The sequence below is a fragment of the Glycine max genome, chromosome 19 (assembly GCF_000004515.6).
Source record: "Glycine max cultivar Williams 82 chromosome 19, Glycine_max_v4.0, whole genome shotgun sequence".
Classification (NCBI taxonomy): Eukaryota; Viridiplantae; Streptophyta; class Magnoliopsida; order Fabales; family Fabaceae; genus Glycine; species Glycine max.
The window spans coordinates 41,419,648-41,439,020 of NC_038255.2; the positions used below are offsets into that span (position 1 = coordinate 41,419,648).

At 34.1% G+C, this 19,373-nt stretch overlaps 3 protein-coding genes across 16 annotated transcripts; 2 read left to right on the forward strand and 1 right to left on the reverse strand.

Annotated features, from left to right (window-relative positions):
* On the reverse strand, window positions 1–5,617 carry LOC100811956 (gamma-tubulin complex component 3). 8 transcript variants are annotated; one of them, XM_041012558.1, is made up of 5 exons: window positions 3,277–5,617; window positions 2,716–3,185; window positions 2,546–2,595; window positions 2,265–2,339; window positions 1–1,592 (listed from the first exon to the last, which is right to left on the reverse strand). In XM_041012558.1, the coding sequence occupies exons 1-2, from the start codon at window positions 5,502–5,504 to the stop codon at window positions 2,885–2,887; spliced, it is 2,529 nt and encodes an 842-aa protein (XP_040868492.1). In that variant the 5' UTR covers window positions 5,505–5,617; the 3' UTR covers window positions 1–1,592; window positions 2,265–2,339; window positions 2,546–2,595; window positions 2,716–2,884. The 8 variants fall into 8 exon arrangements, with proteins under 8 accessions (XP_040868492.1, XP_040868493.1, XP_006604392.1 ...); XM_041012559.1 differs by having other exon boundaries at window positions 2,265–2,369; XM_006604329.4 differs by having other exon boundaries at window positions 2,546–2,634.
* A 2,503-nt stretch (window positions 5,618–8,120) lies between these two features.
* Window positions 8,121–12,725, forward strand: LOC100813966 (E3 ubiquitin-protein ligase SINAT2-like). 6 transcript variants are annotated; one of them, XM_041012417.1, is made up of 5 exons: window positions 8,121–8,413; window positions 8,508–8,559; window positions 10,036–10,331; window positions 11,312–11,698; window positions 12,166–12,716. In XM_041012417.1, the coding sequence occupies exons 3-5, from the start codon at window positions 10,110–10,112 to the stop codon at window positions 12,484–12,486; spliced, it is 930 nt and encodes a 309-aa protein (XP_040868351.1). In that variant the 5' UTR covers window positions 8,121–8,413; window positions 8,508–8,559; window positions 10,036–10,109; the 3' UTR covers window positions 12,487–12,716.
* Window positions 12,726–15,547: 2,822 nt separating this feature from the next.
* Window positions 15,548–18,530, forward strand: LOC100812507 (probable protein kinase At2g41970). 2 transcript variants are annotated; one of them, XM_014771723.2, is made up of 7 exons: window positions 15,548–15,700; window positions 16,105–16,358; window positions 16,452–16,578; window positions 16,659–16,932; window positions 17,735–17,867; window positions 17,984–18,070; window positions 18,168–18,530. In XM_014771723.2, exons 1-7 carry the CDS (start codon window positions 15,604–15,606, stop codon window positions 18,291–18,293), a joined length of 1,098 nt encoding a protein of 365 aa, XP_014627209.1. In that variant the 5' UTR covers window positions 15,548–15,603; the 3' UTR covers window positions 18,294–18,530. The 2 variants fall into 2 exon arrangements, with proteins under 2 accessions (XP_014627209.1, XP_014627210.1); XM_014771724.2 differs by lacking the exon at window positions 15,548–15,700 and having other exon boundaries at window positions 16,285–16,358; window positions 16,469–16,578; window positions 18,168–18,497.
* The last annotated feature ends 843 nt before the right edge of the window (window positions 18,531–19,373 follow it).

The following is a 19,373-nucleotide window of genomic DNA, read 5'->3' on the forward strand; positions in this document are numbered from 1 at the left end:
TTCAACCAAGATATAATATTTTCAGATTTGCAGTTTTTGTATTCATATTCTTTTCCGACAATATCATCATCAACAAAAAAAAACAACAAAAAAGTACTATAAAAGAAACAAAGAGACAACCGACATGCAGAGCCATTAATAACATGTGAATCCCTGTAGTGTTATTTTTATTGAACGCCACTTGCGGTTTTTCTTCTTTTCTTTTTTTCTTTTTTGCACTCTTCAAAGGCTCATTAGGATCTGAGTGAGATAAACATCCCAAAACATCCTCAAATTCCAAATGCAAAATCTATCTTTTCCGTACTATAAATATTCCATCCAAGATATGATATTTTCAGCATTTCATGGGGTTTCTCAATTCTCTATCTACTGGTGGCAGTCAATAGTTATTCCTTTCGCTTAAACAATTAAGAATGATATTATTTAGCAATCGACTGTGATGTAAAAGATTATGCTTTACCCAAGTAAAATACGGAAGACAAGAAAACTGAAAAGGTACAACAACGACATTTTTGCCAATAGGTTTCTGTCAATCATATCTGCATTATCTCGACAAGAACAACAAAATCTTTTAATTATGAGGTTGCTTGTCTACATGGATCAAACAGTGCGCGGTGGGCACTTCTCCATTTCATTCGTCCCAACTGAATATATAGTTTTTCACCCCCTTCTATTTGTTCTGTCATTTTGCATGACAAATCCAAGATACTTAAAACTTTCTGACTTGTGAAAAAAATACGGTCTCTAATTTTCATCTCTAAGCTAGGATTGATGCATTTTTGTTAAATGGCAGCACCAAGGCTGCGGGGCAAAATGGCATGGCGGACTTTTTGCCAACTGCCATAGGCAATTTGTGGTGCCACAGGTTGCAATGGCATGTTTATATGGTAGAAATTTGGCCTTCTGCCATTGATAACACTGGGTAGATGTGCCTATTGCTTTGACTTACATTCTACATACTCTGCCTTACTTCCACCACTTGAATAAAAAGACATGTGCCTCTAAAACTCATCACCACCTCTCCAACTAAAAATTATATCATCCACAAAGAGCATGCATCATAACATTGATTCTTAGATATGCATAGTAAACACATCCAAAACACATTGATACAGTCCTACAGTCATTAGAAAATTTTGCTATAACCCCACCTTAAGTTCTCATACTGTTTGTGACTTCCTCAGGCTTATACATATCCTTGATTTGATGCTTGAATATATGCAATTTACACTCCTTTCTTCTTTTAAGGTCTTCCCCAATATCCATCTTTACAACTTATCAGCTTATCATATGCTCTCTTTGTATTATTTATTGAATCGACAAAGAGCCAGCTGTCAATCTTATACAGTGATTATAGGTGTTTTGGTGGTGCATATGCAACACAGCAAGATTATTACTAGCCAAGTTGGTTCTAGTTCTCACCGAAGTTCAGACAACTAATTTACTACAATACTACTAGAGGGGGATAAAGGGATTGCCCTCATCCCCATCTATCTATATCAGGTAAGGAATCAGAAATTACAACATCTGAATCACGAATTATATAAGCTTGATTGAACCTTAGTTAAGAATTCAACCTGTATCACCACCTCCTGCAGATGCAACAGATTGAGCTAACTCAGACTTGAACAAAACAATTTACTTTTATCAAATTTTCAGCCAAAACTCCAGTTAAAGCAATTGACTAGTTGATAAAATTGGAGAAGTCTCATGAAATTTGTTAACAATGTTATGTTTTGGTTAAATTGGAGAAGTCTTGTGAAATTCTGTTACCAATAACTATGATATAAAGAATATTACTGGTTGACAAAATATATTGTTGGGTTAACAGCCAGCAGATTGATGATACGAAAATTGGAAAACTGTGGCCTAAGAATAATATCATTTTGCATCAAGTGCTGTCTATTCCTGAAACTCTGAAATAATTCATTACCCTGTACATTGTACCTTCTCACAACATTTCCAAAATCCTAAAGTTGCCTGAACCCCTCCAACATTTCAGCCAAACCAGCAATTTCCTACTAAACATTCAAAAATTCTAATATATACGGATATGTTATAAACCTCTAGAATAAAGAACTCCTTTTAAAAGCAATGTAACAAAGTTTCCATCACCCAGTTTTCCAATTTGAAATATGACTACTGTTAATACTTCAGCATGAGTCAAAGCAATTACTCGACTAATAAGCTCTATCATTTATCGGTAAGTGCCATTAAAATAACAAAATAAGGTTGAAAATCAAAAAGAAGCTTCTTCATATTACCTTAGACATGTATAAAGTATATTGAATTGCATGGCAAGCATCTTGCTACTTGATGCACCTGTGGCTTTATATTAACTGCCACAAGGCAAAAATAAATCAAGCACTCTGCAGAGTGAGAAGAGATAGTAAACCAGAAAAAATACACAAGAGGAACTAGATTTTCAGATGACACCCATTTTCATTCAACCAAAACCTAGGATACATATGAACAATCTCTGAAAGCACAGCTTGCAAAAGTTGCCAAAAACAATAACTAAATCATTAGATATTCAGATACTTACATCTGTACTACTCACATCATGCATCCAATTGAATATTAATAGCTTCATATCTGCAACAAACAATCTTGCAAATCACAAAATGTGACTACCTGTAGAGAAGGAGGTGGTCACATTCTCCATAGAAAGCACAAGGAAAAAAGAAATTGAGGAAGTCAAGGTATCCAACTTACCTATGGTCGATTAATGACCCATGGAATGGTTGATCCAAAGGAAGTTACTAACAATACAGTTGTTCCACTCAACACACAATGGAAGTTAGCTGGTTGCAAAGCTTTTAATGCCTTGTCTTTTTGAAGAAACAATGCTTCAGCCTGACTCTCTGCCTTATTCACAAATTTCCTACATGCTAGGACACAACCGCCTATAAAATTCGTTGAAGTCAAGACGGAAAAAGAGAAACTTTAGATCAACATGCTGCTGTACAGGCAACTGAGAAATGAATCCCTCTTGCAATGACGAATACTCCTTAGCAATTGCATCCAGATCTTGCTCCATATTTCGTAGAAATTCACCAGCTCGTTGAGTCAGGGCTTTCCTCCCATCAGCAATCCAGGATCCTTGTTCTGCAGATTTTTCACTTAGTTGCTTTTGAGATCGTGATTTATTCTGGTCTCGAGAGGATATGGAAGATTCTGTGATTCTGAAACAAACACATGATCATGTCAGATGTGGCATACATTTATGTTTTCTAGGGGTGGATAGGTATACAAACGAAAAAGTAAGATCAATACCTAGCTTGCAACTCATGAATACCTTCATACAGCCGATCTGCACAGCTCCGAAAACGTAATATAAGATCAAAAATTACAAATAGTGACTTGTAAAGAGACTGGGAAAGCTCTCCAAGGAGAGATTTCTCTACAATAGAATGCAGATATTTTTCATGAGCAGCAAGTAGATCATCAAGGTCCTTGGCTAGTTCCATCTCAGCCAAAAAATTTGACCATGATACCTCCAACACTTCAAACATTATATAATATTGCAAGTTTGAAATGAAGTGATTGATTTCAACCCAAAGAACCTGACAGCGCCTCAATGTCGAAACTAACTGCATCTTTACTGCATGTTGCAATCTGGTGAAGGAATTAGAGGTAATGCAGTTTGGTTTCATGGTCTTCCAGGCTCCAGTAAGCGCATGTTCCACTCGTCTAAGCTTCCACAGAAAATTAAAAATTCTTAAATACCTTGTCATCACAGATTCCGTGAACACCGTATCCAGTGGAACTCTAGCATCATATTCTAATGAAAATACATCCCAGCCCCTATCACCACTTTCATGTGGCATCATTTTAACCCTGAGCCTATCCAAAATGTCAGGATCATCATACTGAGCATTAGAAGCCCGAATTGCAGTTTCCAGCAGTCCTGAAAGTTTAAAAGAGCTTATAGTGTTAGCCGGCTCAGAAAGCTCAGGCCCAACAATATCCATCAGATACTGCACAAAATCACCTTGCCCAAGCAACAAATACTGCTTAATTGCAAGACAATGTTCTTTGAACTTGTACCTCTTGAAAATCACATCCAACAAATGCTTATCAATCCTCTTTGAAGCTTCATCCACCAAAAACTCAAGGGTATCCGTTTCCCCATATCCAAAACCACCTCTTCTCGCCATTGTTCCGTGATCAGCAACAACCTCAGTCGCAGCATCAGCCCAACCACGATCTTCACAACAAACGCGAAGAAAATTAATCGACTTGCCGGTCCTCAATATCCTCTGCGCAAGAGAAGGCGAAATGAACAAAGGAAGCATGGCATCATGGAGCCTATACCCTTCTCTCCAGAGGGACTCAGCCTTCACAGGCCGCCCAACAATGAAAAACTCAGCAAAGATATCCTCCAACTCCCCTTCCAAAACCCACCTCCTCACCATCTCAAACAGCGAAGAACACACCCTCTGCAGCAACCGCCTCATGAATTCATGGACCAACGGATCACCATGCTGCGCATGCAAATGAATCGCCCCCACCATTGCCCCACCGCGCAAAACCCTACACTTCTCAACCAAATCAGCCATCAGCCTCATCTTCACCAAGGGCTCAGCCAGCCAAACCGCCAGCCTCCTCAGCGATAGATAGTTCCTGGAGCTCGCAGATTCCGAAACCAAAGGAATAGGGTTTGAAGCCTGCGCCTCAAGAACCGCCAGCAACTTATAATACTCACTAAGCTCATCCTGCAAAGCGGAGCAAAAAGCCTGGCCCACAGTTCCCACATCTTCATTGGGGAACCGATCCATACTCCGCGAAATGTAACCGCTAACCTTCCTAAACAAAACCCCCAACTCACAGAGGTTGTAAACCATACTCCTAGGGGCTCTGGGAACCGTAATTGAAACGGGTATCACATAACGCTTACTCTCGCTGTCAAGTTTCACAAACTTACCATCCACTCCTTGGCAAGCATAGAGCACGTCTTGGACGAGAACCTCTTCCGACACCTCGTTTTCTTCCCGGACTAATTTGACGAACTCGAGAAACGCGATGTCGCGGCGATTCTCGGGGTCCTTGGAGACTAATAGGACGCCGCCGTTGTTGGAGGGTTTGTTGGAGGTTGCTGGTTCGGAGAAATTGAGGTTGGGGAGGAGAGTGGTGGCGGTGGTGTTGTTGTGGCGATCTTCGGAGATGATTTTGAGGAGGTAGATGAGGGCCCATTTTTTGTCGACACTTTGGGCTTTGGAGGCGAATTTGGAGAAGAGGTCGGCGAAGGAGAGGGCTTGGGAGGAGTGGCCATGGGAGGCGAGGCGGCGCTTGATGGAGTCGGCGATGGCGGCGGCGTCGGGGGCAACGGAGGGGGTGAGGCGGCTGGAGAGGATGCGGAGGGCGTAGCGGAGGGAGTTGCGGAATTCGGGGGAGTTAGGGTTGAGGGGAGGGGAATTTGGGGGGAGATTTAGGGAGAGTAGGTGGTGGACGAGTGCCTTCACCAGATCTGGAAGCTTCTGCTGGTCTTCTTCTTCCTCCATCGTAGGAGAAACCTTTTTCTTTTTCGTTCCTTTTTTATTTCTGTTAATTTTCAAATCTCAGAGAGAATACTTTTTTGATTTGGTGTGGGCGGGGAAATCTTTTTTTGTTTTTGAAAAGGCCTATGGAATGCCTCAATGCCGTCTTCACGTGATTTTTCTTTTCTTTCTTGTGTCTTGTTTTTACTTTTCTGCTTTCATTAACATTTTTCTCTGGGATTCAGTAAACCATGAATTAACTTGGGTTCAACTTATTGACATCTAAAAGAAAACTTGTGATTCAATTTTGATTGATTGTTATGGAAGCCTTTTTTTTTATACTGTTTGGTTAGTATGTAATTATATATGAATTTAATCAAGACAAATGCACTAATTAAGAAGTTAAAAGTATAAAGTTTTTTTAGTGCTTTTTTTTTTCATTTTTCTATGATTTACATTTTTTTTCTTTTTAATTCTTTAACCAATACTTTTAAGACACTAATTAACATGATCTTTTAATTAAAGAGTTTGATTTAAGGGAGCATTTGGTAGTAGAATTTTTTTTTCTTGCCCGAATCTTTAACTAAATTTTTTAAAAATAAAAAAATTACATGATATATTCACTAATGACTTTGATTATTTATCACATTCAATAATTTAGTAAAAGTAACATGATATCTTTATTAAAATTAAATGTAATTTTGGTTCTTTTATTTTTTAAAATCTTTAATTTTGATTCTACTATTTTAAAATAAAAACATTTTGACTCTATATTTTTAAAATCAGTACTTTTGATTCTCATATTTTAAAGTTTGGACATTTAGGCTCTTGTTTGATAAAATATGTAAAATCTATGATTTTGATATTTTTTTACAAACTCAAATCAATAGTTATTAAGAAATTATTATCAACTATGATGTTAATTAAACAAATATATCCCATAACCTATCAACATTTTAAATTTGATGGAATAACCAAAACCACGGATCTTACAAAAATGAAGATTAAATATCTCTATTTTAAATTGGGAGACTAAAATTGTAGAATTTGAAAATTAGGAAAGTTAAATATCTCTATTTTAAATTAAAGAGACCAAACTTGTAAATTTTAAAAAATAGGAGAACCAAAATTACATTTAATTATTTTTATCATAGTAAAAAAAAATTAAGCTTGAGAAATTATGATTCTCACTCCCTTCCACAATTATATTTTTGTGGGAATGTGAATTAAAAATGATTATCAAGAATTATAGCTTTCCAGAAATACGTTTATTAAAAATACGTACCAAACATGGAGAAATTAGGTTTTCAAATTAGAATTTATGAAAAGTAAAAATTTCTCTCTATTAAATACCATCCTAGATTTTATGATTGAGATTAATCTCATTAAGAAAACTTCTCCATGCCAATTGCATGTTATGACAAAAATTTGTTTTACATACATACATTGATAGCATAAAAAATAGTATATTAGAGTGTGTTTCATTCATTTTTTTAACATTATCTTTTCTTTAAAACGTACAAGTCACACACACAAAAAAAATTCATATAAAACTCTTAAAAATGAGTAACTTTTTAATATAACAAAATTTTAAAAAGAAAAAAGGTTTTAATTAAGTTAGTAGGGATACTTTTTCACAATTATAATATATGCAGTTTGTGTACTCAATCCCTTCTCTGAATGCCAATCCATCCTAAAACATCATTTAAAAATAAATAAAATCGTTGACCTCTCATTTCAAGTACTTCACCAACTTCCCCCTTAAATAATTATGACATTTTTAGTTTACTTTAAGTTATATTTATTTATTGTTAGGTTCTAATTTATTTTAAATTATTTATTTAAAATAAAGATATTTTTTTTTAATTTTCATAACACCAAATAAAAGAGTATTATTAAAATGAGTAAATAACATAAGTAAATAAAAAATTGACATTTAAAAAAATGAGTGATTTATAATAATTAAAATATAAAAAAGTAAAAAACAAAGAAGTGTAAATTATATAAATTCACATAATTTATCTCTCCTATCACATGATTCAATTGACACAAAAAAAAGAAGAAACGACTGTATTTTTTTATTTTATATGGGGGACATTTTTGTTTAAAACAAACATTTATAATATAGTGAAAATAAATTTCAACATATTTTTTCCATACAAAAAAGTTGAAATTTATTTATTTGAAAGAAATTAAATATGTAGTAAGTGAACCATTGGTCAAAAAAAGAGAACGAAATTAAAGGCAAAATAACTCCCCGAATTAACTTTTTGGGTGGATTAATAACTCCCCAAATCATGACATTTGGGTGGACTCTGATGTGTCATCTCACCAATTTACCCTTTCAGTTAAGGGAAACAGTTACTACAATACAATGCAAGAAAAAATGAGGAGAAAAAAAAAAAACACATTTCCAAAGGTTATCCTTTCAATTAGGGGAAGCAGTTAAAATATGAGAAAAGATAAAAAAAGAATTTAATATTTATACACTAAACATTCAATCAGTTTATTTTTTTCCTTAAAAAAACCCAAAAATGAAAAAAAAAAAGCGTTTTACTTTTTAAACGTCGCGTGCGGGAAGGGTCACTTGGACCACCTTGTTGTCTTGGCAACGTATCGTTAGGAACGAGACCAGACAACAGAGACGAAGCCCCCAAAAACATTATTTTTCCCAAAACTCAAAAACCAAATGTAAAATAAAAAAAACAGAAAAAATAATACTGTGATAATAGAGACATAAATAAATAATAAGTAAATAAATCAAGGGAAAGAAAGAGAGCACCATACAGGGAAATCATCAATCCAGCGATTTCGAAGCAGAAGAAAGAAGGACAAGAACAAAAAACGTTGGTATTATTATTATTATTCAATTCTTCAATATCCATATGCATACCAACAAGACACGCTTTTTCGTTCAATCTCCATAGCGGGGGGTAATTTCCGTAACTCCCGGAGCTCTTCCTTCGATGCTTTTTTCTCGTCGCTTGTTTCATTTGCATTATGATTTTTTCATAATTTTTCCCCCAGTTGTTTTGTTTTTGACACACGCACGCAGATAAGGCTCGGAGTTCTCAACTGGGTATTTTGTTGTTTATTTATTTATTTATTTGTTTGTTTGTTTTTTTATGTGTTTTTGAAAATTTCACATCTGTGGTTTTTTGTTTCTTCCCTCTGATTGGTGATGGTTTTGAACGTATGTGTTCAAGATTCGTCTGCATTTGGCTGTCATGTGATTGATTTTTGTTGCTCTGTGATTTCATATATGGGATTGGTTCTTTCAGATAATAAATTTTTAAATGGTTGTTGTTTGAAATATTGCTCTTAGTATTTTTTTTCCTTCTTTTTGTTCTGGTTTTTGATTGGTTGGATTGAGTACGAGAAGGTAGTATTTTTGGCAAAGCCTACCAGAATGCTTATGCTGCCTAATTGAAGTTTTGGGTTATTCTTTTATATCTGTGATTTTCTGTCTCTTCTTGATCTCTTTGATGGATAATTTGAATGAGGGAAGAGGTAAGGGATGGTGATCCATATCTAGATTCAGTTTTGTATTAAATTTAAGGTTCAGGAATTGCAAGATGCCATTAAGCAATAGAATTTGTTTGCATTAGCATCGTTGCATTAGAATACAAAGAGCTAAGATGAGGGTCAATGTTAGTGAATAGGAAGAGATGTCCTATTCAGCAACGTGTTTGAAAATATATTTGGGTTTTGGATTTTCCCAGTAAAATGAGCCTCCCGTGGCCTAGGGGGGTCCAGTAAGAAATTACTGTTTACACTTATGATTTTTGGTCTGTGTATGTTTCTTGTTCTATTCACCCTTCTCAAAGCTCAAGCAGTTTGAAGCTTTGAACATATAACTTAACAGTTTCATATTAGTTTAGCAGTTGGAATGACATTGTTTGGTAAAATATATATGTTCTACTTGTCTTTCTATAAACACTTAAGTGACTTTGCTTATAGACCGGCATATTATTTGCTTGATATTTGCAAAAGAAAATTATGTTTCTGCCATGCTTCAATGACTACAAATACTGACTTATTTTAATTTCTATATTATGCGAAAATTGTCATTTATTCCTCACCTAGTGGGAGAAGACTTTGCTGTTGTTGTGAAAATTGTCATTTATTAATTGATCCATGTTAGCATGCATTGACAGTGAAGGTCCAGTTTGCTGATATGCATTTTTGGGGTAACTATGTAATATGATGTTCTTTTCATGTTCCAGACATTTTTCTTTTCTTGATTCCAGAAATCATGGTCAATACTGCTAAAAGAAACTTTTTTGTTTACTTGAAGTTTTCCAGAAATGCTAAAGCAGTCAAATTTGCAGTTAATCTAGTTACTATTGCATGTGAATGTAGGTTAACTTTCTTAAATTATCCTACTTAAACTCTATCAGGTCTTCATTCTGACTGAAAAATCACGTCTTAATTGGTCTTGCATGTTTCTTTTTTTCTCTTCCCCCCCTATTTTATTGTAAAGAATATCAAAATTTGACTATAATAGCATCTACTATGCAAGTTCTTATGCATTTACCTTTTGACTGTATAACAGATGTAGCATGCCATAAAAGCAGGAGCTCTGGTTCCTTGTCATCCGGAAAGAAATACTGTAGATCTGGGTTAGCAATGGCTCCTGGAAGCAGTGTTTTCAAAGAAGTTCTTGAATCTCACCTGATGTCTTCAGATTACGAAACGGGGAAAGCTAAATCTGAGGCCAAGAGTAACATTACATCCACAAAATCTAGCGTTGGGTTGAGTGGAAAGAGTGGAATTAGTTCAAACAATGGGGTGTATGAATTACTTGGATGCCCTGTTTGCAAGAATTTGATGTATCCCCCAATTCACCAGGTGCAGTGCTTGTAATTTCTTATTTTGGGGGTCTGTATGTTTGAAAAACTTTTTCTTGAAATGCAAGTTGCACTCATGAAATAGATAGAGGCATATGAATAGTGGCATTATGAGTTTTTATCTCCATAGTCCTTGTAGGATGGCTCCATTTGAAGATAATATCACTTGGGTACTTATCCTTCATTGCAAAGGCTGCATCATGCAGCTTAGTGCTGGTGCATATTAAACTTAATTTTCATAACCTTAATTTCCTGGACAATGTGGGATAAGTTTAGTCATTGATCTTGAATGAAACATGGAGAGATGTAGTGATCAGGATGAATCTTTGGGGTTTGATGAAATTGTCATAGCTATCTATTCAATTTTTTTGTAATGTGAGTTGCATGATAGTTATCCATCCAAATTTGCTCCTCATCACTTGTCATTCATTTTATCATTTATTTAACATAAGTGGATATTTTGGAGTATACCGAGCAATAGCTAATAGGTAAAAATCTTAATAAGTTTATTGCCTTTTATAGTCACTTTCTATTTTAATTTGAATTGGATACCCTGCCCATCCTGCAAAAGGAAGTTCAGGAATGAGACTTGCTGATTCTAAGCCTATATTTATAAATATTATGGTTGAATGGCTTATGCTAAGGGTGGTGGATTTTAATTGAGATTTACCCTCAAGTGGGTAGGAAGGAGAAGCAAGAAGACAATTATATAAAAATTGACTTTAGTGTTGCTAATTTAGTATTGTTATTGTTGGACCTTTTCAATGAAGGCTATGTACATATAATCCACATGTATTGCGGAGCCTATTCTACTGTCTGAGAGGACTGTTGGATTATGGTATATGGTTATTAAAACCCGCTGAAATTCTGAAACTCTTTAATCATTATTTTCACTTCACTTGATTACTGTGAATTTATCCTGTCTTGTAACTTTCTTATTAATTTTTAATATTTCGCACATGGTTGCATTGTGTGTTTCAGTGCCCAAATGGCCATACATTATGTTCCCATTGTAAAGTTGAAGTCCATAATATCTGCCCATCCTGCCATCATGATCTTGGGAATATAAGGTGTTTAGCTTTGGAGAAAGTGGCAGAATCATTGGAGCTTCCTTGCAGATATCAGAGTCTTGGTTGTCATGATATATTCCCGTACTATACTAAGCTGAAGCATGAGCAAAATTGCGGATTTCGTCCATACAATTGTCCCTATGCTGGATCTGAGTGCTCTGTGATGGGTGACATCCCTACTCTTGTTGCTCATCTCAAGGATGATCACAAGGTTGACATGCATGATGGATGTACCTTCAATCACCGATATGTCAAAGCAAATCCACATGAAGTTGAAAATGCCACATGGATGCTAACTGTAAGTTATTTAATGAATTATATTGGCCGGACTGTTTGATGATTTTATGTGCTATTTCTCATGGATTGGTGTTTTTTACATGTTATTTTTGTTATTTAATCAGTGTAGTCTGATGCCATATCCCCTAATGTGTGCAGTGTGCATGTGCACATGGCCTTGCTCGTTTGTTTTTTAAAAATATCTACTTCCTGACTATTTTTAATTCTCTGAAAGTAATATTCAGAATTGTCATGGGTCACATGGCATATATGTAGGCATAGTCTTTCGACTTTTGATGAATAATTTGAACACATGGAATGTACTTGCACGGTGGAATTTTTTCCTCCTTGATTTGTTTCTAAACATTTCTTTATGGATCCACCTTTCATTTTCTGAATACATGTTATCACAAATGTTCTTGTGACCTCATGATCCTAAAGCCTAATATAAAGATCCCCACTTGACATGTTGAAGTTTCTTGCTTGCAGGTTTTTAATAGTTTTGGAAGGCATTTCTGCTTGCACTTTGAGGCGTTCCAGCTTGGCTCAGCTCCAGTGTATATGGCATTTTTGCGATTCATGGGTGATGACAATGAAGCAAAGAAATTCAGCTACAGCTTGGAGGTTGGTGCAAATGGGCGCAAGCTTATATGGCAAGGAATTCCAAGGAGCATTCGGGACAGTCATAGAAAAGTTCGAGATAGTCAAGATGGGCTTATAATTCAGAGGAACCTAGCCCTTTATTTTTCTGGTGGAGAAAGACAAGAGTTGAAGTTAAGAATCACTGGTCGTATATGGAGAGAAGAATGAGACATGTAAATATAATATTATTAGAGATGTAACCATTGTTTTAAGATTTTGGTCTCTGGCAAAGAATGAAGCACTATGTCTGCTTAACTTATCTCTCCATAGATTTGTCTTTCATTCCGTATACCTTGTGTCTTAGTGGTGAGGGTTACTTTCAATTTGGCTCAGCCATCTTTCCTTTTTGGACAAAACTATGTGCTTCTGAATATTGGAAATCAAACTTACACAGTCAAGTTTTTATTTTTTTATTTTTTTAACTTTGGTGCACTAAAGATATTCTCTAGTTAATACTCACAGACTAATATAATAACTTTCAAACGTAAAAGCCAACCTTACAGGAAAGTATCAAGGACTTGTTTTTCACTTTTTTTTGTTTTGTTTTTGACTTTTTGTTGTTTTAATAAATTCTACATGTATGGTTCCTGAAACAAAAAATGTGAGGTGGTGACCGATTGATTTTCGTTGGTTTAATTTATAGAATTTTGGTTTTCGTGATATGTGATAAATTATTATATTGTTTTAGTTATTGGTTAAATTTAATATATTAATTAAAAATATAATTTAAATTAATTTATGTATTTGTGTCCTAAAAAAATGTTCTAGCTATGACACCATCGTATATCACCAACAAAAATAATTATTTCATATTAAAATTTACATATATTTTTATTCTTTATTAAGATAGTTACTTTTAGTTTTAATTTTTTAATTTGAGTTTTGGTTTGTATTTTTTTTTTATCTTGTTTATGAAAGGAATACTTTACAGTGAGCTGAAATCCATTCAACATGGATTTTATGAATGTAACACATTAGAAAAAAATTAACTAATAAATTAATATTTTTTATTCACATATCACATTTTAATTTGAATAAAAAATAATATAAAATGAGATAATAATTTCAATCTATTTATAAAATAATAGTACACAACTATATACTTTTTTTTAATAAATCTTTAGGTCCCTCTAGTTCTGGGCTTGTAAGGCCGCCCGTTCAGACATAGCCCAAGGCCCCTAGTCCATGGTAATAAAACAAAAGTCTAATAAGTTAATGCTTGAATAAACTTTTTAATCAACATTTATAAGAGAAGAAAATGAAAAAAATTGAAAAAAAATATTTTCATAAGTTAAAAATAGTTGATGTATAAGTCCAAATTAACTTTGGAAGAAATTAATATGAAAGAATTTTTGGACATTAACTTGTGTATAAACTAATTTTAACTTATTGGAAAAACCTATCATTATTTTTTCTCTCACAAGTAGTTATAGAAAAATTTATTCAAATAAAACCTAACATATACTGTTATTACTTAGTATAAAAGTTTTTGAATAAATAATATTTACACTAACATTGTAAAGACTTTTTAAATAGTCATTTAATAATAAGTTGTCGTGTGTGATAAGTTGGTTGAATTTTATCATAATCACCTAAAAATTCATTCTTATATTGATTTCTAATATGATAAAAGAGTAAGTTTTTTTTACATTGACAAAGCATAGATACTCAAAGTTTTAAAAATAATTTTACATGTATAATAAATTTATTGAATTTTATAACAACCATCTTAAAAGTGATATAATCATTATTTTTAATTAATTAACCGTATACAGAATTTTTACACTAAAAGTATGTAACTATTAAACTCATAATAAAATTAAAGTGCCACATGTTTTGAAAAATAACATATTTTTAATGTCTTAAAACTTTATTATATAAAGTATTTAATTTTTGTGTGTGAATAGTATATACGGATGAGTCCTTGGATATGAAATAATCTTATTGGAAATAAAATACTCATATTATATTACGTGTACTCACGATTTTTAATGAAAATTAATCATTATTTTTAACTAAACAATTTCATAAGTTTTGGGCAACAATGATAACAGAGTTATAGCCAGACAGGTACTACTAAATCCAATCCTTGCATGAAAACGAAATGCAAGCCAAGGGACCTCGTACGAGCAGGGTGCTACATCGGTACAAAATTACCAGCATTTTGATTTTACTTTCGTTGTGTGTTTGCTGTCAGAAGAGAAGAGAATAAGAATAGCAATAACCATATAATAAAGACAACACTAAAATAGTAGGTAACGAACGAAGGACGTGCATGCATCGTGGGGGCACGTACGTTCGTACATACAACACAACACAACACCGCAATCGGTTAGCTTCTAGTTTTTCGGTTAAGTTTCTTCTTCACATACCCGACATTCCCGCGAAACACAATAACATGTGCCTTTCTTCCCAAACCAAGCTTCCTTACACGAAACTTAGAAACTAAAATAATATCCAAATTTGCCTCCTTATGCATTTCCCATTCCCTGAGTCTTTGTTTTTTTATTTATTATTATTTTCTCTTTCTAATATTCTTCTTTGTCGCCCTCTTATCGTCTCTGCCATTATAGAACGTAATTCTTCATCACAACTTTCCTGAGGTAACAACATATATAGAGATAATGTCTTTCATATGTTTGTTCCGTGTCAATATATTGTTTTTACGCAGGGTTGATGATTTTGTCCTGTCAACAACGCCAAAACACATTCATAATCCTGCATCTTTTAGATCTTATTAGCGCAGTCCATCAACAATAAATTTATTACTCTTTCAAATCTTGAAGAATAAGAGAGAATCAATACATGTTGCTATTATTTTTGCGTCTTGATCCTATAGGAACAAACGGTTAACTTTCTATTGATTATGCTCATCTCCTCTATCAAAAAATATATAGAATTGGAGACAAGTTCTTGAGACTTGGTATAGCTGATACGCATGACCAAAGAAAGAAGTAGCATAGAGTCCACCCCACGATTTTTTTTTCAATCTCGTTTCAGATGTCACGAATATTAGTCTTCTGCAATTTCACAATTGAGATTCTTTGTCCATATCTTTTTGTGTGTTTGTGATTGGACTTTTGTCATATTTTCACATTGTCTAATAAGCCAGTTAAAAAGAAAAATTGGTTGGGGGGCAGTGAAATTGAATGTTGAAGGTAGTTTCCCCATCACCAACACTTGTGTTGGAAAAATTTTTGAGCCTTGAAATACTTTCAGGTGATTCATTCGTTTACTGTGAATGGCTTATTGAGAGTGCAGCTAGAGCTAGGACTACTTGAAGTTATGTTGTGCTGCGGAGGTGCAGAGGAGGAGAGCAGCGGGCCCCCGGCAAACCAATACCCAACTGCACCACCTAGAGGGGGTAGCACATACGGAGGAGGTAACATCTTCATTCTTGTATATATATATGTATGTATGCTTCTTTTTCTTTGTATTTTGCTTCAACATTGATAGGTGTATCTACAGTTTTTGTTCTTATTGTTAGAAGTTTTTCGTGCTCTTGGACACTCACTGAACAATTGAAAGCAAAAATATAATTGGATATATGAATATGGTATTCTAAATCACCACATTGTCCCTCAAATACCTTTGTGACAAAAGCTAACATGTCTTAAAATTTCATTATTTTTGTCACTCCCATTATTATGTCATACATTATAATAGTGAACTGGAATCCAATCATTGACAAACTCTTTTTCTTCTTGAAATTAACTACATACTCTATGACACCTTTCCTCGGCAAGGTTATGGGTAATAATTTGCAGTAACCCTCTATGAATGTAGGTAATGATAGAGGAGAGCCTAGGGGAAATGTTGCGAAGAGTGGTGCCCCGCAGAAAGTATTGCCGATTGAGATACCCTCTATGCCATTGGATGAATTAAACAGGTTAACAGGAAACTTTGGTACAAAGGCTTTTATTGGCGAAGGTTCTTATGGACGAGTTTACTATGCAAAATTGAGTGATGGTACTGATGCTGCAATTAAGAAGCTGGATACCAGTTCTTCCGCAGAACCTGACTCAGATTTTGCGGCTCAGGTAAGATTTTGATTTGCGATTGTAAAACCATTGAAGCAATACTGTGTTTCATCATTCATGATATTGTTGCACGTGTCACTATGGATCATGCAGTTATCGATTGTTTCAAGACTGAAGCATGACAATTTTGTGGAGTTGATTGGATATTGTCTAGAGGCAGATAACAGACTTTTGGTTTATCAATATGCAAGTCTTGGTTCTTTGCATGATGTGTTACATGGTAGGTCCAACATTGTCCCTATTCAGTTGAGGAAATAGTGCTGGTTCTTTGTTTGAACACTAGTTTTTTGCTTTTGTCAGGAAGGAAGGGTGTACAAGGGGCTGAACCTGGTCCAGTATTAAGTTGGAGCCAGAGAGCAAAAATTGCATTTGGTGCAGCTAAAGGTCTAGAGTTTCTTCACGAAAAGGTTCAGCCTTCTATTGTTCATCGCGATGTTAGATCTAGCAATGTCTTACTGTTCAACGACTATGAGGCCAAGATAGCTGATTTCAGCTTAACAAATCAGTCTTCTGACACAGCCGCCAGGCTACATTCAACAAGAGTCTTGGGAACATTTGGCTATCATGCCCCAGAGTATGTCCTTAAAGAAACATTCCTCAGTTTAATTTGAGATACAATTAATGTCAACTCTGCTTGATTGAAAAAAAAACTTGAGTTGAATCGGTTGTTATATAATGTTGGGAAATCAATAGTCTTACAAATAAAATTACTTACACCCAAAAAAGATTGTAAGAACACAATAAAGATTACATTGCAGAAAAATAATAGCAAACACAAGAATTTAATGCGGTTTCACACCTCTTGCCTACATCCACGTCATCGTTTCAAAAAATATTTCACTATCACAAAAATGATTACAAGATTGTAACTCACTCCAAATAATGTATCACTCTACAAACCCGAGTATCTCACTCAATGGTTAGAAGAAATGATAACACTCTCACACAAAGATATTTCTCTCTCAACAAAGTGACTTTATTTTACAATCTCTCTTCTCACACTCTCTCTTCATGTATTGTGTTTCTTTACTAATTCTCTTCTATATTTACAGTGAACATTACCACCAACTATAATAAATAAGTTCTTCCATGAATCAGTTGTTATATAATTTATAGCTTATACTGTTTTTCATTAACATGGAGCAGGCTTAATAACTGTCATATGACTAATAATAGCCATAACCTTATATGAAAATTGAAAAATATTTGTACGTAGACATAACATGAATAAGCATATCTTCAGGTATTAGAAATAATTTCATGTTAGAAATAACCACTATCTATCCTATGTAAACACTATCCATTGAGCGTCAGAAATAATTTCATGTTAATGCAACTTTTGATTTTGTTTTAAAAATGACTACTTTCATCTTCAGGTATGCCATGACAGGGCAGATAACCCAGAAAAGTGATGTTTACAGTTTTGGGGTTGTGCTTTTAGAACTCTTGACAGGAAGAAAGCCAGTAGATCACACAATGCCCAAAGGACAACAAAGTCTTGTAACTTGGGTATGTGTTTGATGACCTTAATAGTTTTTTTTTTCTAAAGTATATTTGACCTTAATTGGTTTACTTTTCCATTATAGTCTACTATTTTGATAATTGGTTATTTTTAACTATTTCAGGCAACTCCAAGGCTTAGTGAGGACAAAGTGAAACAATGTGTGGATCCTAAGCTAAACAATGACTATCCTCCAAAGGCTATTGCTAAGGTTTGTTCCTTTATTCTTCTTTCACTACAGTTGGACTATGTAATATACAATATACTTTTGAGGCTAGTGACTGATTATTTGACGTGGATATACGTAGTTGGGTGCTGTGGCAGCACTTTGTGTTCAGTATGAAGCTGACTTCAGACCAAACATGACCATTGTTGTCAAAGCTCTCCAGCCACTTCTCAATGCAAAACCAGCTGGTCCCGACTCTCATGCTTGACATTGTGATCTCATTTAATCATGAGGATTATTAGATTTTTGTGCAATTTGTAACACAATGATGGAAGTTGATTTGGTTTCATTGTCGTATAGATTGTATTATGCTATGCCAAAGATGATTTGGTTTGCTTGCTCTCCTTTTTAGTTGGAAACATATGTTTGTACACGTAAGGAATGAATGATGGAGACCAAAATTTGGCCTATGAGAATCAAAGGTAAGAAAAAGAAAATTCAAAAACCTTATGTTAGTTGAAGAATTCTTTCATCCTTTTTATGCTAGTAATTGACTACTGACTGCTGCTATGGTATAAATACTTATTTTAAACTCTATTGTATTGCCTATCCCATAATTTAGTACTTGTTAATTTTATATGATTTTTGAATAACTATTTATTTAATAGGGTTAATTGCAAATTTGGTTCCTTGTTTATCTCAACTCATGAATTTGGTCCCTTGTAATTTAATTCACCAATTGAGTCTCTCATTTTTTTTAATCCAATAAATTTAGTCTCCGACTTCGAATTTGGACGTTGACAGTTGATTTTTTTATGTTGACCGTCATGTGTTGTGTTTTTATTGAATGTTGATTAGGTGCACGAAATTTAGTCTCCAATAAGAGTACGGCATGTGGTGGTCAATGTAAAAAATTAACTGTCAACGTCTAAATTCGGAGTTGGGGACTAAAATTATCCGATTGCAAAAAAATAGGAGACTCAATTAGTGAATTAAATTATATGGGGACCAAATTTGAAAATTGAGACAAATAGGGGGCTAAATTTGCAATTAAGCCTATTTAATATTGTTATTTAGTATCAATGTGGTTTCACCAACTGTATATAAAATTTATGTGACAGTAACAAAAGAAAATGGAAATCATGATAAAAAAGTGAAAGAACTAAATCTAAAAAAGAAATCATTCTCACTATAATAAATCGTACACAATTCAATTAACATGATGTGACATGGTTTGTAAATAATCTTATTCTTTAAACATGTGATTATGAGTTCAATTTTTAAATTGTGTATAGAAAAACATGTGTTGGAAGAGGTCGTTAACCAATTAATAAGTTCACCAAATTGC